Consider the following 26,761-nt stretch of genomic DNA (forward strand, 5'->3'; position numbering starts at 1 on the left):
GTGATGTGCTGAACATTTCCTTATATTTTGTCTTTTATTATCACAACACTAACAACTTATCAACAATTGACCTGAGTAATATTAATATTAATGATTAGAGATTAATAATAGTTTATTAATTAGCTTATACGAGAATGTTTGTAATTATATATTTTAAGCTTAAAAAAGTGTATGTAACAAGAAAAGAATTTTTAAAAATGCATTTAAAATTTTAGTAAAATTAAGGAATGAGAAATCTGTAAATTATTCATTACAAATTTTGTGAAAAACTGTGTATTATAATTATATATAATAAATGTATTTTATATATATACTAAATAAATAAAAGTTGGTTTAAAAAATTAATTTTATACATTTTTCGTTTCTTAACTTACCACGACCACGGATCCACAAAGGCCCCATGAGATCCATTTTTGGTACTATAAGTTTAAGCATACCATTTAAACAGCAATTTATTTAATATGAGCACAGGAATAAAAAGTAAGACGTGGATGAAAAAGTTCCAGACAAATTAAAAAACGAAGAAAGAGTTTTTACTCATATCTTAGTTTATGAGTTGAGGACTAAAATAGAAATGGAAATGGTTTACTATGGAGATGGAATTGCAGATCCTATGAAATTTCACTAAGAGTCTTCCATCGTGAAATTAGTTATTATTTTATTTTTAAGATAAATTACTTGATTTATTGATTTAACAAATCAATTAACACAAAATCGGCGCGATTCCAAACACCAAGAATAGTTCAGATCTTAGAAAAGACAAATACTTCGAACCATATTTTTTATTTTGCTATATATCAATAAATCAATAAATAATTTCCACGATATCGGACTTTATATATGAAAACTGTTTAATGAGAGCAAACAACAAATCGGAATGGTCGAGAAATTAGAATTGCTTCTAATTCAATTAAATTTAATATACATAAAAGTTTTAAGTACCTTTAACAGCCATAATTTGAGTTTTTCAAGTGGATGTAAGATAGCAATTGTTTGTTTCGAAGCTTACTGATTCAAGTGTTGAGATCAAACATTATTTGAATTTTTCAAGTAGTTATGCAGCAAAACATATTTAATCCAGAGTCACTCATGTCTGAGAATAATATTAAACACCTTTTTTTAAATTTACTTTAACGAAATTTTCCTTAAGTAGAAACGATGAGGATTACACTTGGTGTAAGAACAATAATTGATCTAATCATAGATCAATTTTAGCAGCCACGGCTGCTTAAATCCGACATAGCCTATTATGGTCTGACAAAACTCTTGACAGACTATACATCGACTATAGTATTTTATAAAGACATTCAAATTACCGCTGTATAGGATAATAGTCCTACTAGTACTCACATATTGATCTGAGAGTTGAGTGTTTAACAAAAAACGTAAACTCTGATCCCCTTTTCGCATTTGAGAGAAAAATTCTATAAAGAATTGTAGCTTCATATATGAGGAAAGTACTTTCTGTCAACAAACAGAAAGTACTCTGTTAACAATTATAAGATCGAAGTTGTGAAAGATTTTGTTTATTCGGGAACCAGCGTAAATACCAAAAATAATGTAAGCCTAAAGATACAACAAAGAATCACTCTTGCCAACTTACTGGTTACTTCGGGCTAAATAGGCAATTTAAAAATAAAAAGCACTCTATCGATAAAGGAAAACCACACTGTCTTAGTCCCTTATCACGCCTGTGCTGCTGGATAGCGCGGAAACTTTGATATTTATTAACAGTAATGAGAATAATGAGGCGTTAGAAGTATACGAGAAAAAATTCTTCGGAAGATCTATGGTCCCTCTATGATGCCTGGCAACGAGTGTCGATTTAGATGGAACCAAGTTAAGCGCATAAAAATTCAGTGACTTCGCTGGTTTGGTCATGTCGTGCGAATAGAATGAAGTACTCCTACTAGAAAATTGTTCGATTCGGTAGCCGCAGATAGAGTAGTAGTAGAGTTCGCCCGCATCTTCGATGGATGTACCAGATGATGAACGATCTGGTGGCTCTCGGACTATCAACTGGTAACAGTAAATCTTTAATCAGGTTAACGAATAGAGGCAACGTTATAGCTACAAATTATACGCAATTTACCTCAAAGCAAAAGTAATTATTAAAATTAAGCTCTCTAGACTCCGGTAAACGGTTTATGTACCTCGTACCAATGAAGAGAAACCTATTTGAAATGTACTTTGTACCAGATTTTATGGCATGAAGCAACTATACAGACCATGTTTCATAGACTTTTTCAAACTGTGAATCACAACGGCTACCAATAGCCACCGATGACAAAACGAATGATGAAGATGAAATAATACCTATACAACAACATATTTTTATTATTAAAATCAATGATTAAATCATTACACTATTACCCACTAAACCTCTGGCTATTTATAGAACTTTCTAATAAGCATAATATGATATACCATAATAGTGCAACGAAGCATTTTAATACTACCTAAAAACACTATTTTTAGTTAAATGAACAATAACTGTGATTGATGTGTGTTACGGAATGTTTTATAGCTCTTGGCATCTCCTTTGATGCCTTCAGTAACGATAACCTTATTATTATTTTTCAGTTCTACGTTTTTAAGGTAACAATAATAATTATTTTTGCGTTTTAAAATAAGAACCGAATGTATGATTTATACATATGTGTGTGAAAAAATTGAAGACAAAACAAATAATTATTTTATTAAAAAAATATATATGAAGTGACTTTAATTATTTTTTGAGTATTATATATAAAAAGAGGATCTAAATTATTCTTAAATTATTTGTGCGTGAAAAAATTAAAAACGTGATATATGACAAATTTAATTATTAATTTTTGAGTTTTATATAAAACGGAGAATATATATGCATATATATATAATATTACATGGTTTTTTCTTGAACGCTGTCGAAAAAACTTTATTCTTTATTATTTTATAATAAGTTTACTAACAACACGAAATTTGTTTCTTTAAAAATAAAGATATGTTTATTGATCGTTTTGAACCCCAATTGTTAAACGTTAATCTCTTTTTTGCTGAAGAACTAGATTTTTAGCCACAAAACAGGTTGTAGCTTTAAACTTAACAATTCAAAATTAACCTCAAACCTTTTAAAAGAAACCTAAAAAAAATAATTTAATTTTTCTAGCACAGTTTAATTACTTTAAGTATATTAAATAATTCAAATTATTTAAATAAAAATAATGGCTTCAATTTTTAAATTTCAACGTTGCCATCTTTCTTTAACTTTGTCATTAAGAAATGAATAATATTCTTCTTTGGCAATGCTCTACACCGTTTGTAGTCAACACACTCACCCGAAATAAACATGCTATAATATCACCACATTCGCTGTTCTGGTTTATGTCTTGACTGCAAGAATTATACCATATTTCACTATAAATTTGTGTGCATATTCGAGCAAAGACCACAACCAATATTTGACTAATTGGTGGCGCTCCGAATGTAGTTGACCAACTACAGTTTTATGCACGCCTGATATCGGAGCACAAGTTAGCTAATTTTTTAAACGTGAGCAAACTGTTCAGACACATTGTGCAACCACGACGAACATAACCAACTCATGGCGTTCAATACTCGAACTTCTGCTCAAACGCACCGCATCGCACCACAAATAAATGAAAGGAAGAAAGGAGGAAACACTTTTCTTAAGGATGCACCTCAGAGTGTACCCATTTTTTATCAGGGAATGGTAATGAATAAACATAAAATTATTGATTCATTCCTTAAGTAATTGATTTTCTTTTAATATTTTTTTTTAATTAAATTTTTCATTAAAAAAATTGAAATAAGAAATATACATTATTTATATATAATAATATTCGACTAGTTCATTATTGTCAAACCTCTTCCATTCTTCACTCACTAGAGTTTGCGATAGCGCAAGTTATTTACTTCAAGTAAATGAGTTAATTTAAAGTTAAAAAAAATGAGCATTGCCATAGACGGCTAACTTTTTGAGGGCGGTACTCTTTATGACCATTATGTATTTAATGTGTATTTCCACTGCCTTCGTTAGACCAGTTAACTGACTTCAGATTACTGGAATTACTTGAATCTCAAATAAGTTAACTGATCTAACGAAGTCAATGGTAAGGTACTATAAGGTACTTTTTTATAATGAAATCGTATGTAAGCAATTTAAAACCACAAACGGTTGTTGAAATGACGAATGTATTATCCAGAGATGACAAAATTTTTTGGACGCTACCAACAGTGGAATATAGTACATTCTCTAAGCACTATAAAAGCATTAATCCAAATGTTTCCATAAACTATAACTCAGTGACAAGTATAGGCAAAATATTATATATATTGAACACCAGATTTTATAATATTATTTATATAATTATTTTACAAAAAATTTTTATGAGCACTAGTACCAAAAACGTGAAGAAAATCACACCATTATGTTTACATCTTTAAAATTTGTATCAAATTAGCTCTTAGATGAACATGTATATGAAATCTTATTACTTACATAGCTATTGTATAGCAAAATAAAAAAGTGCTAAAAAGTAGCGTATATGTGCTCCGAAGTATCAGTCTTTTTCAGATGCAGAAATTAAGTGCTGATTTCGTTTATCGAATTCAAATAATTCATAATTCAGATGTCGATTTACGTAAAATTACTTAGAGCCTTTAAGCTGTTATATTCAGATACTTGTTCATTTATTAGGTGATCTACTTGATTTTAACATTTTAAAAGAAATTATGAAAGTTATTAATACTTTTCATCGACATATATAACAGCTGCATGTTAGTAGAATAAAAAAAAACGATATATATTATTTATATACTTTACTAATAAATTTACAGACGATTTGCTTTTACAAAAAAATATTAGTAAGATAAAGAAATATGTGTTTAATTCTGAGTGGAAACTTAACAACAGTACCCAACTTATAAGCTAATAATCTAATATAGGTCTAGATTCTCTATAAGAATCTAATACAAATCTACTGACAGTTAGCTAAAGTTATAAGATCCTTGCCTTAGTAACACAACTTTTAATCCTTCGTAATACAAATCAACTTATACTCGTATAGACAAAGATCTATAACATGTGAGAGAGAATTAGTGGGTGATCAAGTAATTCAAACTACAGATAACTTATAAACGTATAGGTGTCAAACACTATACGAAATAAGAGTTTACTAAATTTTGAAATTGTGAAAATAAATTGTGGAAGGATCAAGTGACGATCCGACGGTCATATTTCAAAATTTTAATGTACAATTATTTTGCATGACGTTGCAAACTTATATATAAGCTGTAAGATATAGCTTCAAACTACTTTAGTGTTAAAGCGAAACCAACTCTTTTTTTATTGTTTTTATCCATTTGCAGAAAGGTATTCAGGGACGGATTAAAGCAAAGATCCACTTCTACTTGATTCAAAAATACTGCCAAAAAATATTCTTGAGTATATATCCCTCCCTTTCCAACTTCGTATACAAAAATAGCAGATTTCTATATTCCCATCGAAGAAATGGTATACCTGTGATGATAAAGTTAATATACATATGTGGATGTTTGAATTATGTGTGCTTGATTGAGTTTGAATGCAAACTTCAGCACTTAGCAATATGTCGGCAAATCACTGAAGAGATGGGCTTGTAGTCACAGAAATAGTTATATGCCTTTGCTGGTGACAAAGCTGTAGTCTGTTGAGTTCAAGTAGTGTCTGGAGATTTGCACATCAAATAAAGATTAATCAAATGTAATGCGTATATGTCTGTCATTAGATTCTCTGTTGTGGCTCTGTCGTCTGAAAAGACAAATACCGCCCGCCCACTTTTGGAACTACTTTTGGATCTTCGCTTTTAATGTTTCATCCATTTAATAAATGTAAGATAATCTTTTCTTGCTTGTCAAACTCATAGTTATAAATAAAAATATTTTTTTATGTAAATTGTATTTCATATAATTTTAATTATACATAATTTTTTATTTAAATTTACATACGCTAAAACAATATATTTTTTCATACCATTTTATTTTTTTCTTTTTTATTTTGTTTTATTTTTATTTTTATATAAATTAAACAAATTTCTTTAAATTTTAATATATATCCTAATTACACAAAAAATTATATATTTCACAATTTAACATTTCTATATTTTTGTTTTTAATTTTTTATATAATTTTATTTTCATTTTTGTCTATTTTTATATATATGTTTATGTATATATAAATTATTTCCATACACTATTTGAAGTATATTTAGTTTCATCATTGAACTTCATTTGTTCAGTTTCAAGGATTTTCTTGACATTTATTAATTTTTTTTTTTTTTGAGTGCTGTAGACTTACTGCACTATAAGAATTATCCTCGATTTTTATCATATTCAATAAAAACATATTAAGAAATGTTTAACAAAATTTTAATTTCTAAAACATAAAAAAAATGAACGATTCGTTTGCTAAAGACTTAAATTGCTTTTATTTTTCTATTTAATCAGGCGTAGGCAATTTATTTTTTTACAAATATTTTTGACTTAATTTTATATTGCATTTTGCTGGTGTTTTTATAAATTTTTATAAATTTTGTTTTTTTCTTTTGTATATATAATTTATATGATTGGCATTTGTTTCTTTGTTTATTTGTATTTTGTAATTTACAAGCATTTTTCTTTGTTATTTTTTTCTGAATTTCATAAGCTGGTTTTTTTTTAAATATTTATTTTGAAGATTTTTCTAAAGTTTAAATTAAAACATCTTCTCCAATTAATTCAATTTTTATTTTTTTTTATAAAACAAAAATTTGTTATTAACTTTATGGTTGAAATTTTTGTTGGAACAAATATTAACACAAACTATAACAAATAAAAAAATAAATAAAAAAGTAAAAAAAATAAAAAAAAATTAAAAAAGAATACAAATAAAAAAAAAAGTAAAAAAAGAATAAAAATAAATATACAAAAAAAAGGAAAATATAATAGAAAAAAAATCAATTATTAAAATTTCTTATTATTTTAATTATGTTTTAAAATTAACTAAAAAATTTGTTTGTTATTATAAAACATTTTATACTTCCATACTTCCAGTATAACTAATTAATATATTAAAGAATCTAATTATTTATAATTGATGAGAAACTGAAAGAATAAAATATAAAAAAATAATAATACACTTTTAAGACTCATTTCAATTTGTTTTTGCTTTCAATTTTATATATTTTTTATTTTTATATTTACAAATTCATATTTTATAACATTTATAAATATTTATGAAAACAATTTATTAATATTAATTTCATTTTTCAAATTCCCTTTAATATTTATTTTTGTTTTTTGTTATTTTTCTTTTTAACGCCCAAATCAACAAATTCTTTAATTTTATTAATTTTTTACCATAAAGTATTTGTTTTTTATTTTTATTTTTTATTTTACATATGAAAATTTTGTTTATTTAAATATTACCCTAATTCATCCATTAAAGACATTTTTTAATTATTTATATTAAATTATTGATTTATTTTTTTAATTTTGTGTTAGCTCTTATTTATTCCTTTAACTAAACTAAATTTAACAAATTATGACTCGTCACGATTATTATGCACCCAACTCGCTGGCACCCATTGTGGTTCACGTTCCAGAGAATTGATTTCGGCCAAAAGTTGATGATACGCACGTTCCGTATCATTATTGATGATTATCATATCGAATAAGTGACCCCAACGTGCCTCCATATCACGAGCGGTTGCAATAATATCTTTAAGCTCTTCTTCCTGTAAATGGTAGAGGAGAATAAATAATACTGATATTAGTATTCTTCGAAAAGAATTATTTTTGTTTTTAAATAATTTTTTAATTTAATAAATCTTTAAACATTTCTAGCGACTATTGATTTCTATACAACAAGAACTGTACTGGCTCAATTGAGATCAGGATATAGCCGAGCACTTGTCATGCATAAGCACGTCTATTTCTAAAGTGTGCCCATGTTGCAGCTCTATTCCATATGACGTTACCCATCTGTTCTCATATTCTACCACGCACATAAACCTACGTCCAATCGACCTTTGCACCCACCCCATTGAAGTGGCTGGCCATGTTTCTCCTTCTATACACGCATTCATCTTCGATTTAAATCCCACATACACCAACCAACTCATTATCCCCATTTTCTCCTCCCCCAGCTTCAACATAAACATATCCACTTTCTTACTCAAGTAATCGTTTTGTAAATCTTTTCATGTTGTCTGTTTACAGATCTCAGCGGGCTACAATAACAACAAGAAGACCCCACTGATGACAAATATTCATATATACACGAATATATATACAACTCTATTGAGACAGTTGTATAGTCAGTTGTATAGACAGATATCTTGTTTTTCAAAACAACTATATGGTTGACCCAAGAATCACTTGAATGAAAATAAAAAAAAACGTTTTAAATTTCGAAATTTTGTCTCTACTACTCCCCTTTTCTATTTCAAATGGATTTTCTATCATTCAACATAGAATTCTTAATTATAAAACAATAATAATTTATTTTCCACTTTATTTTGTTGTTAAAACTCACCTTAAATGGTTCACCATTTCTAAGTTTCTTTTGTCTTAATTTATCTAAACTTGGTGGCGCTACCAATACAACGTAAGGTTTCAAATCGGAAGCCCGTAGCAGTTTTAAACTCTGTGGATGTAAGTTCAAAACACAAATTTTACCACTAGCGACAACTGTTCTTATAGCTTCAAGTGATGTGCCTATTTGGAAAAAATAACTTGATTAAATTTTAATTTTCTTTTAGTAGATAATTTTTTGAACTCACCATAGTAAGCCTTTTCATATTCACCATGCTCAACAAAACGACGCGCCAATATATCTGCTTCGAATGCTTGTCTAGTAATGAAGTGATAATCGACGCCTGGCACTTCTCCCTCACGACGTGCTCGAGAAGTATCTATTAAAAATGTATAGAAAAAAAGCATAAATTTTGTAGAATAATAACTGAAATGTAAATTTAATAAAAATCAGGAATGATTAGTAATTATAAGCTATTGAGAGAATTACAAGTCATATACATAAAGAAATTCATTACCAAATAAATTTTATAATGATTTTAGTATCAGAAATGTAGCTACTTGAAGACACAATAATTTTACTATAAAAATGATAATAATGAATATAAATAATGCAACAACTCTAACTTTTCAAACAATTGTGTATTTCGAACTTTTTCGAACTTAAACTCATACGCTTAATGCTACCACAAACGACATATGTTATTGCTCCAAATTTTCTTATTATCACTAGCTTCTATTTACGGTCTATCTCATATATCTCATTGACATCTACCTCGCACATGGTACTGGTGTTTTAAAAAACGGTTTGCTCACCTTTCATTCTATTTGAACGATTATATAATGAAGATAAAACCATGGTTGTTTTCCAAAAGAAGTTCGAAAAGAAGTTCAATAATTTTCTATTTTTAACTCACCATTTGAACTATATTTGCATGTTTTTAATGATACATTACGTATAATGCATTCATAATATATACGAATATATGGCAGCGTGGTCACACTGACAAAATTCGAACAATATAATAACCTCACAATAGTGAGAAAAGATAACCAGACGATGCCATTTCAACGACAGTTCGATGATGAATTCATAGAAGTCAGACGTTTTGCACATCGCATGTCATATCATACCGTATTTTGCGTACGGTATTAACCGATTTTTTATCAAATGAAACAAGTATTGAGAACATTTTTATCTTCGAAAATTTTATTCTATTAAAATATTTAGTAAAATTTATAACGATCATGATTTTTCATAAATACATTATTTTTTAACAATGTGAACGAATATTGGTTAATTAATTTTTCTTTCAAAAAGATTTTTCGAAATCGTGTTTGATCATGAATATAATTTTCGAACATATCGATTAAATATTTTACAAATATCATCGCGACCAAAATACAAAGAACATAGAACATAGAATATTGTATTGCATTCTATAATGGAATATAAAATCTCTTTAAAAACTTTGACGAAATATTCTGTAAGGTATTTGAACCCTAATTATTCGAAGTTTTAAGAAGAATCACTTATAAAAAAAATACGCAGTCAACAAATTAAATTTCGAATATAAGACAATAGAAAATAGTATCCTTTAAACTTTGAACAATTACACTCTTTAAACATTACTTTTCGAAAATTATTGTGATTAAAAAAAATAACAAGGTATTACTAGAGGTAGAACGTTTTATCTTTTTTAACAAATCAATAAAAATAAATTTATTTCAAATCGTTATTATTTAAATAAAAAAACCAAATACTTATTTTTTTTTTGTATAATATGAAAAAACCTTTTTCGAATAATGCCCTAATTTTTTGAACTGAATAGAGTATTCTTAAATACATTGTCGAATATTTACTCTCTACTATAATTCAATTGAATCATTTTATTTAATAAATGTTAAAAAAAAAAACATTCCACAATAACTCTTGCAATAATAGGAAATGATTATTCGAACAAATCAATCAATCTCTTCACAATCGTTTTTAATGCGAAGAACTTTTTCGAACATTATATTTAAAAATCAATTTTTTTTAAACTTATTTATAGTTTTCGAACAACCTATCTTTTAGATCGATAAAATTATATTGTATAAGTTTGTAATCTTCTAGTACAATAGGGTAGATCCAGTCATTTTCTATGGACATTTCATTTGCACTATAATTTCATACTTTTCGAAAATGTAAAAGATTTCATTCTTCTTCTAATACAATAGTCTGGATCCAATCACTTTCTCTGAATATTTCCTTTAAATTATGATTCCATACTTCTCAAAAATGCAAAAAATTTATATAATACACGTTATTATAAAAATGAAACCTAAGAGCAGCCATTATATATTATATTTCAAATTTAATACTTTCTAGAAATATGGCATATCAATTATAGTTTAATGAGAAATCAAGCCCAACATATAAAAAAGCAAATTCCTTTGTTACCCTTTTTAAGTTTTTCCTCAAATAAATAGAAAACTAAAAAAAGGAAAGTAAAAAGGAAAAATTTTAGTAAAGCATGACAATTAAAATTGAATATTCTAGTCCTTACAGAATACGACATTCAAATGAATTCTAAGATGTAAATTAATAATCATCTAGCAAACAGATAATGACTTCTGAGCTAAAATTCTCTATATTCTGAATATAATCCATTTATTCCAAATATCCATACATCCAACAAAACAAGTCACTATTGATTCTAGTTCTATTAATTCTAAAACTCGGTGCTTAGTACTTACGTGGCACTGCAGCTGAAAATCGTTCTGAATCAGCCATCAAACGTTGACGCAATTCGTGGCGACCAATGTTGGGTGGTCCAATTAGTACAATTGGACGTTTGTGTGTGGCACGTGGATAGTATAAAGCGACTTCCTCATATGTTAAAATTTCTTCGGGATCAGTTTCATCCGGTGCTGTTGTCGCATATAAAGGATAACTAAAAACACCGAGTAAGAATATGTTATATCTATGTCCTAGAACGCATATTAATCAACAAAAAAACTTACCCCGCCTCAGAACTGGCCTTCTTCTTTTTCTTTCGTCCTTTTCGTGCACACAATAACGTAGCGCCCTTACTACTATCCTTCCCACGATTACGCGCCAGACCGGCTTCTTCAGCAATGGCCAGTTTCATTGTTTCACGCTGATGTTGAAACGATTGACTAGGTATGAGGCCGGCTAGCGTTTGATCTTCTTCACCCTCACGATACGCTTGCCACCAGTTTGGATCATCACGTGATATAACATGCAGGACATCACCTTTCTGAAAACTGATGCCCAACTCCCGACATGGTATATACAAATCATCTTCTGGATCATAATCGAAATGAGCGCGCACATGTAGCACAGCATTTTCACGATGACCACCACCAGGTGGTGGACTACCAGCTGGTACAATCAAGAAAGTTAATGTTCCTTGCATAGCGCCCAGTAGTGCACACACTTCGTTCACTGTTTTGCCACGCAATTCTTGACCATTTACTTCGAGTATTTCATCACCTTCATGCAGTAGACCAGATTTTTCAGCGGCACCACCGCGTACTATACGTCCAATAACCACCGCCTCACCTTCATTACGCACTGTGGCACCGAGTGGTTCTGTTGACTTTTCGATTTGTATAATCCGTATATTGGTTGTATCGTTTTGATCGTTTAGCGTGCCAAAACAGGCACTTAGTGGCGGTGAGTCAGGTCGCATTGAGGAGGTCTTCATATAACCTGCTGGAAGTTGATTTGTGATGTTTTGTGGTAAAGGCATGGCACTACGTTGCGCCATTGGTGGTGGCACTACCGGTGGAGCTACTGCTGTGCCACGTACAATTGCTGGTTTTGGTAGTGACGCTGTTACTGCAGTCGCTGCGGTTATTTGCGGACTACCTGTACCGCTTAATAGCGGTGAAGGCGTTGCATCTGTTAATGTGGCTACACGATCATGCGCTAATAAGAGTCCTTCCATTTCATAACTGGTTAACAAATTTCCTAACTCTATGGCCGTTGGTGAATTCGATTGAGCTAGAAACTCTACGATATCCTTTTGCAAATCAATGGCTCCAGTACTCACTGGATTAGCAACACGTGGTCTACGACGTTGTAGTACTGCTGTACGTGCTGCCAAAGCATGCGCCACACCAGAACCGGCCAAAATATTGTGGGCTGTCGACACTCGACCAGCAAGTGTTGACATACCATTTTTGGAGAGCTGACCCTGGAGTCTTGTTAGTGCACTTAAAAGTTCGCCATACCCTGTAAATAAATTTAAATTTGTTAATTATTCATTTTAATAACAATTAATTTAAAATTAATAAGATATTATAATGATTCATTAAGAAACAAATTTGTTTATATTATAATGTATTATTATTGTGGCGAGGAAATAAAAATATAACAATTGAAAAATAATAAACAACAATGCATTAATAATTTTATGATAAATAATTAATGAGTAATAAAAATTTAATTATTGATGCAGATGTTTATAATAATTGTAATAATTATTTAAATAATAAAAAAATCATTCAATATATAGTTGATTGGCGTGATATACAATATATCACTCAATTTATATCACAAAAACTGCTAAGAGGAGGAGGATGATACAATATCTCTAATTTGTTGTGTAAATCCCAACCTTAGCAGGACAACGCTTAGAAATCCTCTTTCGAGGAGTCTGAAAACTGATATCTGAAGCCTTGAAACAATCGAAAAAGTAATAAATTAGTTGAAAAGAAATAAATAGCTCTTGGGTCAGAAATACAAATAGAATAAAAATCCTAGGTATGCAAGAAAACAAAATCACTAAATATACAGTACGATGTAAGGATGATTTTAAAATGAACCTACCATTAATTTTTTCCGCTTCTTCATCTTCCATGTAGGCTTCATTTTCTACACCACTGACTCGTTCCACAGCCACAGTTTGTTGTTGCTGCGCCACGGCTTTGTTATCCTGTAAGGCCTTCAGTTTACGTGAACCACGTAAACTTGCACGCAGAAATTCATTTTGCTGCGCAATTCGCTCCTCTTCTTCCCTTCGCCTTCGTAACTGTTCCTACAATAAAGAAGAATAAAAACTGTTATATTTCTCTTAAGGATATAAAAATAATGAAATTATGATATAAAAATGTTATAAAAAACAAAATAACAGTACAAAAAAATGTATACATAGTACTATATATTTATATTATCTATATTATATTTGATATATATAAGAACATATGGCTAATATACATTCACATTAAAATAGTTTTTTTTAAATAAATCGATTGTTTTTGGCCGTAATCTTTTACTTATAAATCAAAGATATTAAGAAAAGTTGTTTTGATGACCCACGTTTTTCCATTACAATCTTAATAACCCAATTAACTTCTCCAGAACATACTATAACATATATAAGAATAGATATAAAATGTAGTATATTTTACATCTATGTAATGTTTTGTTTCTCTCAGAATTGTAAAGAACTCAGTATGATACCATTAAAATTGATCGGAGTGACTTTCTACCATTTGCTTTTAACCAGTGTTTCCCGACCCGACTATAAAAATCATAAAAACTTTTAAATTCTTTTTACGTTACTATCCTATTAATATTTATTTAAACTAAACTACTCACGGATCAATATACCTATTGAAACCTTGAACAAACATTTCGGAACATTTTCAATGGTCAAAATTGTTATTAGGTCCCAAAGCTTATTTTAGTTTCTAGGCTTCGACTCTCAAATAAACAGTAACAATGGCATCTTAATGATTTCATTTCTTAGATAATTTAAGTTTAGGAAACAGCTAGAATCAACACAAAGTCATGGCTAAAATGATGCCTTCTTGGTTTAATTTATCATTCACGCTTTTGCGGATGATTCGTTTCCATATGTTATTACAAAAACACTGTTCTTGATTTTCCGATTGATCTCTCCAGAACTCCCAATTCCCAAATCCTCCCAAGTTCCAATATTCAACTTTTTCCATCTGATATTTTGTGACAAATTTTTTGGCAACTTTCTTTTTGTCAAAGATAACGTAATCTTCTTTAATTTTTATTCCACCGTAACTTTCTATAGACTGTTTTGGTCGCTTCCGAGCCTCATTTTTACGTTTATCTTTACTTCTTATTTAAAACACTGTCTTTGATTACCAATTGCAATGTCGGGCATGCCTATGACGTATATCTTAGTTAAATTTTTAACAGCACAAAAAATCCATCAGCCGGAATCTCATACTTAAAATCGATTGATTGTGCTATTCGGTACACCGGTTTTCTTTCGACACATAGCTTGTTCGAAGATTTTTTTAACTCTTCCGATGCTTATTTTTGTTTTGTGATTGATTTTTAATTATGGTATTTGGTTATCGTCTTTAGGGTCCTTTGCAACTATCATGAAGTTAGCCTAATTAATGCCAAATATTTGCGTGGAACAGACATTGATCCTTATACACGTTTTTTAGCATTCCATATGTTTTAATGCCAGTCTCTTTCATTTAAAAAAGAATTTAATTATTGCTTATATGTAGTAGATAATAGATATTGCTGTGCTTAGAGTTTTATTAAAAGAAGTCTTATCGGATCTAAGATAGATTCGTACATTTTTTTGCCATTATTATTATTATGTTAGGAAATTCGCGCTACGACCTAGAGATGTATTGTGATTCCTTTGTCAACTAATAGTATTTCTTTATGTCTAATCTCCACTATAATTTGTTGTATGAAACATACATAAAAGTGTTTGATCTATTCATCCGATAAGAGATATCCATCTACTTCTTATTTCGTGGCATTCTATATGTTTTAATGCCAGTCTCTTTCATTTAAAAAATAATTTAATTATTGCTTATATATAGTAGATAATAGATATTGCTGTGCTTAGAGTTTTATTAAAGGAAGTCTCATCGGATCTGAGATAGATTCGTGATATTTTTTGCCATTATTATTATTATGTGAAGCTATTCGCGGTACTACCTAGAGACCTATTGTAATCCCTTTTCAACTAATAGTATGTCTCCAAGTTTAACCTCCACTTTAATTTGTAGTATGGAACATACATAAAAGAGTTTAATCTATTCATCCGATAAGAGATGTCTATCTACTTCTTTTTTCGTGGCAACCTCCTGTTTTATAAAGAATTATATAAAAGAAAACAGTTTTTTTGCGGAAGTGTAAAATCTCATTAAAACCTATTGGGCGATTCTAATTAAAGCCTAATGAACCTATTGAATAGAATGAAAAACTATTCATCTCTACCATAGAATAACTTAAATCAGTTAAAAATGAAATTTCTTTTTATTTATAATTACTGAAGTAATTTTTATTTTTAACATTTTAAGTATTTGGCACCTTAAGCATTAAAGCATCAAATCATTTAAAACGCTTATCTTAATCTAAATTCATGTTCATTTGTGTTATATTGTACCTCTTCAACCTGGTTTCTACGATTATCGAAAACAACAACAATCGCATTAATTTAATTAGTGCATTCAAAGTAAACTTTTAACCTAACCCACTATCCCCACTCTATCTCTCTATGTAACTATTTAACTGCCCACCCGTAAGCCCACACCTCCAATCATGGGCAACCTACAGAATGGTGTTCCAACGTTTTTTGCCACTTGGAGCAGCTTAACTAAATGATTAAATCATTTGCATTGAATGGCGCTTAAGTGCTGAAATACTTGGAACAGCACAAATGACACAAAATAAATCACAACAATTTGCGACAACAATCCGACAAATGAGGAGGGGCGCATCAAGAATCCAAATCAAAAAAAAAAAACAAAAAAAAAAACCCAAACCATTAAGGCGCCCGCAAGTGGTGAGATACAAACTACATTGTAGTCACATGCGAAGGCATAAATGGTGAAATATTCCAACTATAAAGCATAAACCGATACCATAAATAAAATTGTAGCCACTTGAAGCTGCTGTTTACAAACTGGGAACTGGGAGCCGTGAACCGAAGACGGAGAAGCACTAAGAACTGAGAACTGCAACAAGCAACAATATTTTTACTTAATGATTTTGATTTTTTGTTGTTTTTATTGATATTTTTTGCCACTTAGGAAACCTTTCAAGTGTGATTACGTACAATTCAACCGAATACAAAACGAAGAGGCCAAGAAGCGAGTGCACCAGCAGCACAAGTGCGTCTTAAGGTTAGGAGCGCAAAAGGGTGACTGCGTCTCCCAACAAGTGAAAATCATTATGCAAAGCACAAAAGTGCAGAATACAAGCACTCAATGTAGCACACAAACTCGGTTCAAAAGCAAAAAATCTAAACATGTCAACATATTTTTTAAATATTTTTTCAAAAAGATATTTAAATAATATTTTATTTTTGTATTTCTTATTCTTATATAATAAGTAAATATTTTTTATTTAATTATATTGTTTCATTGATATTTGCTTGCAACTGAAAATTGCTGCCGCGGCAACCTTCACGGTAGCAGTAGCCAATAAAAATGTGTTGACTCCAGAAGTAGTTTTGACCTTTTAGAAATGTTACCGAATTATTTTTTGCAAATTTGTAAATCACATGTCCAACCATATAAAGAAACCATAATGCTGTTACCTTCGTTTTTGTTGTAAAATTTTTAAACAACAAACGAATCAAAAATTATTTTGGATAAAAAATTGTCGGAAATTCCAATAAATATAATGGAATTTATATAATTTACTCAACACCATAGACGGTGATGTGTGACAAAGAATAGAGAGAATTTGGATAAAAATGAGACATACATCCCATTCAAAAATATCCGGAATAATTCCATTAAATATAATAAAATTTTTATTATTTACTCAACATCATAGCCAATGACAAAAAAGTGAGAGTATTTAGATATGAAAGAGACATACCTCCAATCCAAAAATATCCATATGGAGCTATGTCCCATATTTATAAAACATATAAATTTCAGATATTTATAATATATATTTATTCCAGTACGTTCCCAGGGGAACATTGGGTCATAACGAACTTTTTCCAACAGTCACGATTTTTTGCCAGGGTTTTAACTTCTTCAAAAATTTTGCCGCTTGCTTGGATTTCTTTCTCTAGTGCTCGCTTCCACGTTTACTTGGGCCTAGCATGTCTTCTGCTTTCCTGAGAATTCCATGTTAATCCTAGTTTACAGATTTCATTTGATGATTTCATCTGGTGATATTTATAATATAATATATACTAACACGTCAAAAGCTAGAGTGTTTACAATTGTTTACTGCTATTTCAGAATTGCACTTTTTCAAAGCAAATGCAATATACATTTCGTCAAGAAGATATGCTGGGCTATACTTTTATAAAATCATTTGAATAAATTATTATCAAAATTTAAAAAAGCTCTTATTGGACTAGATCATCCAAGTCATCACAGACATTATTGAGTAAAAGTGCTTTACCAAGAAAGAGAAATTATATATCAAAATTTGAACATGCTTTAGTTGGTATCTAAAACGATTAAAAGTTTTTTAACATTGCACCAATAGTCAAAAACCAATGATTAAATTGAATAAATTTCGAAGTTTCGAATAAGTTTCGAAGTGCTTTCCCACTTAATGTACTCTCCAGATGTGGTCCACTTGGGCTGCTGGTTTTTTGCAGACTTGATGTCTGCTCTAGGATAAAAAAAATGGGACAAATGAAATACTGAAAACCGAAGTTGAGATGCTCCAGAGAAAGAATTTTGGTTCAAAAGAAAAAATGATAGCCTAAATTATGATACTTCAGGAAAAGAAATTTAATGCCTATGAAAAAGTAAGAAAATGATTACCGAAATTGAGATCTATATTGAGAGAAAGAACAAAAGTTCCTACTTACTCTTGCTGGAGAATATGTTGACCAACAACGTCCAGTTTCTAAGTAAAATTTTGTTTCTTAGATCGGGAACTTATTAAGCCACGATGTATTATATGGTTAATCGAAATATTTTTCTATTTTTCTATTAAAAAGTCGAAACTTATGTAAAATTTTTTCTCCGTTAATTTTGGATTTTAAAGATTCACATTACTCGGTAGACCACAATGCTGATATCACTAAGAGACTAAAATTACTAAGTTCGACTATTCATGATTACATTAAATATCCTAGTTTAATATCCAATCTAAATCCAAGGCATAAAACATATAAAAACTGTTCCGTTGCTTTGAAGTATATGATTATATTTTCCAACCTGAAAAATCGATGTAATATATAATAACCCAAACGACGTAAAAACTAAATTTTATATATTTTTAAATCAATTTGTCACTGCAGATGAGATAATGAATTACAGAAGATGAACTACTTTAGAGACCTTAAAACGCGATCAAAAAAGAGTTTATTTGGAGGAATAAAATAGGCAGATAGCATCAGAAAAGGAGGATACTATATGTTTGGCGGAATTTTAAACGAATAGTTTCTTGTTGAGCTTTTACCGGATAATACCACAATCTATATATGGTGACACACACACACACACATATATATATATATATATTACCATACCCAACATTCCCAATCTATATCTACAGATTTAATACCGTTGGATTATTACGGTCTCCATACAATTTTAAAGACAGCAAAATCTTTGCTGTAAATAATATATCAAAATAGATTTGGATCAGTTTTTTGGTTAGGAAAGTTCAGAAGTTCTATGAGCTTAAAATCATATTACTGCCAGAAAAAAGATAAAAATCTTTTTTTTTTATATATACCTTGTATACCTTGTATATCTTAAATAGTGCTTTGTTCTTATCCTTATTATTAATACTGTCAATCCGCAGCGGATCTGCAGTGAGTTTCAAAACTCCTATGGACTTTTTTAAAATCTGGGATAGACATTTAGAAATATCTGTAGCAGACTATTATCTACTAAATTCCTTTTAATTTTGTAAATATTTTATTATCTGCTGTACATTGTTTATTTATATTTTAGTAAAGTTATTAACCATTCACGTGATCAAGTTTATTAGTTTTTGCTCCCATTAAGACCTTTTACTATTGAAATAATTAAATAGTGTGAAAAAATAATTATACTGAAGTAAAAAGTACTTCTTAATATATATATTATATATTAATATATTAAAAGTATCTTAGAATTATTTTTTCTACACAATTATCACATTGTTGAGATAGTTCTCATACAGCAATGTACTTTTAGATTAATATAACTTATTATATATACTAAAGGTTTTGAATTAAATAGTTAAATAATTTATATTTTTTTAATTTATAATGGAAATATACTTTTGAATAATATATCTAACTATTATAATGAAAGGAAAATTTTTCTAAGAAGTATTTACAGAAATTCCCCGAGCTTCACGTGCATTTTAAGCATTCAAATAAAAATGCAAATAAATTGCATAAGTTTCTGTTAAATAATTAATATTTCCATAAAAAAAAAAATTATACTATTTATTTAAGTACTGCAAAATATATTTGAATTGTGTTTAAAAAAATAGATAATTAATTATCTATGTGTATATGTATGTATATAGGTATGTTTATTAAATATATAATTTAATAATATTAATGGTTTTCCATACAACCCACTAAACATGTCACTTAAGTAAATGTAAAGTTATATATTTATGTGCCTTTGTACATACCAATATACTATACAGTATATATAACTATAGAATATGAATATTGACAGATATATAATGTATTCATATATATCATATAACAGATTCAGAATTTTTTAAACTTTTGCGCTAAGCAAACAAAATCTGAAGGCACACCTCTCACGTATTAAAATCGTGGGAAATAAAAATTTTTTTGCATATTTAAAAAGCACTTAACAATTTTAATGTAAATTATAATATTTATGTACTATATATTATATTTGCGGAAAAAAATTGTTTTAATTATCGAAAATTTATACGCAACTATATGTATTAAATTTTTTATATATTAACTTACATAAATTAAATAGATATATATAAGTAAATAATTAATGTTATTGATATATACTATTTAATTTATAACAAGTAAATGTGTCATGATTAATCAGTTGCATATATAAGGGGAGAACGGGTTTCAAGCCGTTCTGTAATATTACGCATATTACTCATCAAGCGCGAGTAGGTAGATAGATCTACAATCGTACAACCAAAGCTAAGTTTTATCTCCTTTAAAATATGCTCCTTCCCCAATCTTCCATACACTTTTCGTAGGCCCGTGAAGGTATGGCTTTTAGTTCCTTTAGTGAATTCTCTTTTACCGATTCAAACGACTCAAACCGTTTACCACGAAGGGGTAATTTGAGTTTCAGGAACAGAAAAAAATTGCACGGATCCAAATCTGGCGAATATGGTGCCTGAGCGCTGACAGTTGTGCCGTGTTTGTAAAAATCGCTAAAAGCACTTGAGGTAGTCTCACATTAACAGCTGCTGTAAACAAAATAATTGACAGATGGCGCTCAAATTTGTACCATATGTTTTGAAAAAGGTCTATTACTTAAGGAGTAGTTAACAAACAACAAAATTCGGATACTTTTTGAGCAGAAGGTAGAGTGTATGGTATAAAAGAGTCAAGAATGATAGGTATATCTATTGTCATATGTTTCAAAGTCTACACTCACAAGTATGTAAATAAGATTTATTGGAAATTAAACTCTTCATATTCTGCAAAATATAAACTAGTATTTTAGAAAAAATACTTGTCTCTCAAGTGAAATAGTATATTTTGTAAACTATAACCATAGTTGACACAAAAGTACCCTGTCTATATCTTATCTTAACTATAATCTCTATTCTAGAAGATAATAATAGTTTACTATTAATAGTTTTGTGAGTCTTTCGATTCATTCATTCTTGAGAAGCTCCCACCAAAAATCTTTAATCGAGAAGAATTGCCTCACTTCATAAACATTTTTCACTTGAATTGTTAAAAAAATTCTTTCAAATATTTTAAGCCGAGTTTTTATTAATTAATAAAAACAATAATAAAAACAAGAAATAACAACAAAAACAATAACAAAACAAAAAACAACAAACAAAAAATAATATAAATTTTGCTTGAAAAGAAATTTTTATTAAAAAAATATACCAGCCAATCTATGTAATAACATTAAAATATTTTGTTTATATATAATATTTTAAGTATTTGTTGTTGTTGTTATTGTTTTTGTTGTTTCTTTTTCCACACTTGAACACTTTTTTCATACTTTAACAGTATGACATCATTAAACAAATTTTTTATATTTGTTTAAGCAACAACAAAACAAAACTTGGTTAAAAGGTAAAGCCGTTTCAATTTCATTCCATGCGTTGTTGTTGTTCTTTATTGACTATTCGGCTGTTGTTGTTGTTGTTATAAATACTCAATATGAAATAATTGTTGTTGGTTTATTTAAAAGCATATGCGAAATTCTTGCTGATAATTAATAATTTTATTTTTATTACATTATAGCCTACATTGTTGTTGTTGTTGTTGTTGTTGTTTCTGTAGCTACTCGCAATGTTGGAAACATGCTTAGTGTGAAACTATTTACTTGCCTGTTGTTGTTGTAAACGAAACGATAAATTGATTGGTGAGCCACTTTGCGAAAAGGAAGAATTTAGTTCAGTTTGTGGCTGTTGCTGCTGTTGCTGTTGTTGTTGTTGTTGATGTTGGTTTTGTGATAAATTATCTTCACTGTTATTGCTATCACATTCTATTGCTGTTGTTTCTCTTGTTGATGTTTTTTTAGGTGTTAAACTTATTTCACTTAAATTATTAATATCACAATTTGTATTATTTAAATTATTTATATTACTATTATTGTTATTGTTATTGTTATTATTATTCGCATTTGCATTCGCATTCGCAGTCGCACTATTCGCAGCATTAACACTTTTCATATAATTCAAAAGCAAATCATCATTAGTGTGATTATTGTTGTTGTTGTTGTTATAATTGCTTATGTGCTTTTGATAATTATTATTGAAATTTGTGTTCACTTTATTTCCATTGGCACTTGTTGCTGTTGTTATTGTAGTTGTTGTTGTGGCCGCTGCTCCAGCCGATGCAGCAACAATAGTTTCTGGCATTAACACCGACGGCGCTGCGTTATTATCAAGTGTGATGTTAAGTGTGGAGACTACCATTTTGCAAGCGTTTGGGGTGGGGGAAAGTGCTCATGTGTGTAGTCTCTTACGTTCATTGGAAGTTCATTTGAAGATTATATAAATTTGTTTTTTATTAAGCTGTTGAGTATGTGTTTTTATTTTAAATATTTTAATTAATTTAAATTGTTCATTATTGGCAGGTATTATCTATATATGGAAATTCAAGGAATTTAAAAATTTTATTTTTAATTTATTGTTGAAATATTTTTTTCTTTTTCAAAAATATTCACGTTCACTTGTGCATTTTATGAAGGCATTAGTTGTTGTGACTAATTCTTATTATTCATTAACTATTAGTATTATTAAATATTATCATATTTTTATTATAATATTATTACAATAATATAATGTATATATATATGTATATATATATATAAATAAATACTATACTTAATATAAAATACTTAAATAAATATATATATATAAAAAAAAATACTTTTTTTATATATATATATATATATATATATAAAATAACAAAATTATTAACTATCAGCAAGAATTTCGCATATGCTTTTAAATAAGCCAGCAAGAATTTCGCATATGCTTTTAAATAAGCCAACAAAAAGTATTTTATATTAAGTATAGTATTTATTTATATATATATAACATATATATATATACATTATATTATTATAATAATATTATAATCAAAATATGATAATATTTAATATACTAATAGTTAATAAATAATAAGAATTAGTCACAACAACTAATGCCTTCATAAAATGCACAAGTGAACGTGAATATTTTTTGAATATATATATTATATATATATATATATATAATATATATATATTTATATTATATATTATTTTTTTTTATATATATATATATATTATTATTATTATTATATTGTATATTATTATTATTTTAATTATTTTGAATATTATTTTTGAACTATTATTTGAACTAGCTATTTTAAAAATTACTTTAATAATCATTATTTTAAAAACTACTTTATTTTAAGAATTATTTTATATTTAATTATTTCAAAAATTATATCAAATTTAATTTGGGTAGTTTGTTTATTGTAGTGGGCTGGGAATTATTTAAGTTTCAATTATTTTAAATATTTATTAATTTTATTTATTTAAACAATTATTTTAATTTCAAATGTTTTAAAAAATATTTCAATTTTAATTATTTTGAAAATTATTTATTTTATTATTTATTTAATTATTTATTTTCACATATTTAAAAATGACTTGGAATTTAATTAATTTAAAAATTATTTTACTTTTAATTCGTGTAAAAATTATATCAATTTTAATTATTTTAATAACAATGAACTTGCAACAACAACGATGTTATGTTGTTTGCACAAAATTTAATGAAATCAAGAAAGAAAGCGATATAGAAAATATTTCAAGTACGGCTTTTGATCAGTTGGCTCATTAAAACTGACTCTGAACTTTAGATTTGACAAGCAACAAGTTCAGTCCTTGGTACTTGCAGTCTTAGAGTATATTAAACTTATTAAAAAATAAATTTTAAAAGTTAATTGATTTGCAAATTTACAACTCATTCAACTTTATATATAATTTATACAACTATACATGAGTCGGGAAGTTAAGGATTTTATGGATCGGTGTTAAAGATATAATATATTTCTATATTTCCATAAAGACAACTAAGTATAGATATTCGGCAATACCCAAAACAGCTGTGTACTTAGTCAAAAATTCAATTAATTAAAAATAAATATTTTGTTGTTGTAATTCACAACTTTTCAAAAAAACCTTTTAATTTTCTATTTAGAAAATAGTTTATTTTGTCATACTCGTAATTGATAATTAAAAATCAAATTTAATGATAGTTCTTTATTTATTGTTGATTATTTTTAATAACTTTTTCGAAGTAAGTATTCAGTAAAGTTTTTGTATGAGACACAGTTCTATTGTTTTTTAAATACATAACTATTTTTTTTTATTGTCTTACCCCTAATGACCTAAACAGGAAAACTTAAGTACTTAAGTTTTTATTTAAGCTCCCAGTTTCCAAATGTAAGAAAAAGCGCTATGTACTATTTTCTAATAACCAAAAATGATTTATGCAAATAAAAGATAATGAATCTATACAAATGAGAAGCACTGTTTTTAATAACATATGAGACTATTAACCTTAGTTATATTTCAAGTTAACTGAAATGGTGCATTTAAGTATCAGTATAGTACTTAAAGATAGGTTCCAGAACGCGTTGTGGCACTTTTCTATAACCACAACGCATTGTGACATTTATCAATGATTACTATGCGTTGTGGCACAATTCCAAACAACAATGAAGCAATATTCATGTTATGGTAACTGTAAATGCAGCCAGAACGCGTTGTGGAACTTCTTAACGATCACAACGCGTTGTGACACTTCTCAATTATTATAAGGCGTTGTTATTTTTGCTGTTTTTACAGCTACCATTATAAAAATGTTGCTTCATTATAGTTCTAAGTTATCTACATTGCGTTGTGACTATTTTTACAACTGCCATAACAAAAATTGCGATCCATTGCCACTCATAACATGTTGTGATTCTTTTTTTTGTTTGCTAAATAAGTGTTTTCAGTCTAACATATTGTTTATCTATAAACTTAGTTGTGCACTAACTGCTTGAGTAAGTAGAATGAAGGAATTTTCTTTATTGTTTTCTTATTTTTTTAATTTTTCGGTTGATTAATATTTAGTAGGATAATTCTTCTGTATTGTGATATTTTCCTAATATAATGCATTTAATTTATAAAATAAATATGATTTTAAAATAATTGTTTCGTTTATTTGAGAAGTGTATGTAGTTATTAAAATTATAAATATATAGAAGAGTTTAAACAAACAACAACAAATATTTTGATTAATTTATTGAAATTTAGTTAACCATAGAACGCTGACCATATTGTCAAGTACTCATCATCAGTGATCTTTGGAAATAATCGAATTTTTATTTAATTAGTTTATTCTCTGATATAATTCGTTGGACTGCAAGTGCCAGGTGCCTGCCAATTTAGAAACGTTGACTAAACATGTTTTTCCGCAATATACAATATATATTTATAAATTATATGTGAAGAAGAAAAAAGATATTATATTATTTAAATATAGGATTGGTAAATTGTTTGTCAATATAATTGTCCCTATAAAAATATTTATGTGAAATCGCTGAATTTCTTGATGAAGATATAACAGCTTTCTCTTAGAAATACAACAAAAAGGGTCGAAAAATTGGTCAATATGAAAACCTTTTTTAATTTAAAAAACCTATATATATTTCACATATATCAATTAATGAATTAATTTCATAAATTCATTAAGAAAAATATGTATTCATAGTTGTCATTTTCATATGAATGAAACGATTATTATTAAAGAAATGTATCAAAAAATTGACGAAAATTACTACAAATCTTTTTTTTAATTATATTTCCAAATAAGTACTGCGTTGAGACAGTTTTTATTTAAAATTTATTTTGCAAGAAAAACCACATACGAGACATTAACATACTAAACTATTTAATATTGTTACGAGACTTCATTTCTCAACATTGCCAGAATTCCCATTAAAAACTCAAAAAAAAAACAAATTAAAAAAAAAAATTAAACAAAAACTTTACCGCAATGTAAAATTTAATAAAATAAAAACAGTAACAAAAATAATTGAAAAAAAAATAGAAGAAAATTAATTTTTATTAACGTTAAAATTGCGATGTCGACCTCTTGTCAGTGAAAACGTTTAAGGAATATTAAAATAAAATTAAAATAAATAAATTAAAATAAAAATAAAAAAAATAAACAATTTAATTATCGTCATTACGATTTTGTTGTTGTTTTTTTTATAAATTGTTGCAATTTAAATGCAACGAAGTATTTTACATTTAAAAAATTATTAATAAAAAAACACAATATTTTAAATTTTAGTTAAATAAAAAATAATATTTCTTTATTAATGTTTGTGAATTTTTTTTATAATTTATATACAGGTAATTTTTTCTTTTTTTTTAAATAAATTTTACAATGTACAACGCGTTGCCTTAAAAGTGTACGTGATTTGTATTTAATTAGTAAGTCGTATTTCAAATTTTTTTTTTATTTTGTTATTTTAGTTTTATTTATTTAGTTGCGATTTATAAATTTTTTTATTTAT

General features: G+C 27.9%; 1 protein-coding gene across 2 annotated transcripts in view; it reads right to left on the bottom strand.

The window, feature by feature from the left end:
* Positions 1–7,493: 7,493 nt before the first annotated feature.
* Positions 7,494–26,761, bottom strand: part of LOC119669758 (serine-rich adhesin for platelets-like) — a gene marked incomplete at its 5' end in the record, with an annotated part of 110,951 nt that continues 91,683 nt past the window's right edge. For both annotated transcript variants that reach the window (XM_038079774.1, XM_038079773.1), the window contains 6 exon segments: positions 7,494–7,753; positions 8,554–8,735; positions 8,801–8,932; positions 11,292–11,488; positions 11,559–12,795; positions 13,393–13,600. In XM_038079774.1, the coding sequence (XP_037935702.1) occupies positions 7,559–7,753; positions 8,554–8,735; positions 8,801–8,932; positions 11,292–11,488; positions 11,559–12,795; positions 13,393–13,600 (2,151 nt within the window).

Source organism: Teleopsis dalmanni, chromosome 1 (assembly GCF_002237135.1).
Source record: "Teleopsis dalmanni isolate 2A chromosome 1, ASM223713v2, whole genome shotgun sequence".
NCBI lineage: Eukaryota > Metazoa > Arthropoda > Insecta > Diptera > Diopsidae > Teleopsis > Teleopsis dalmanni.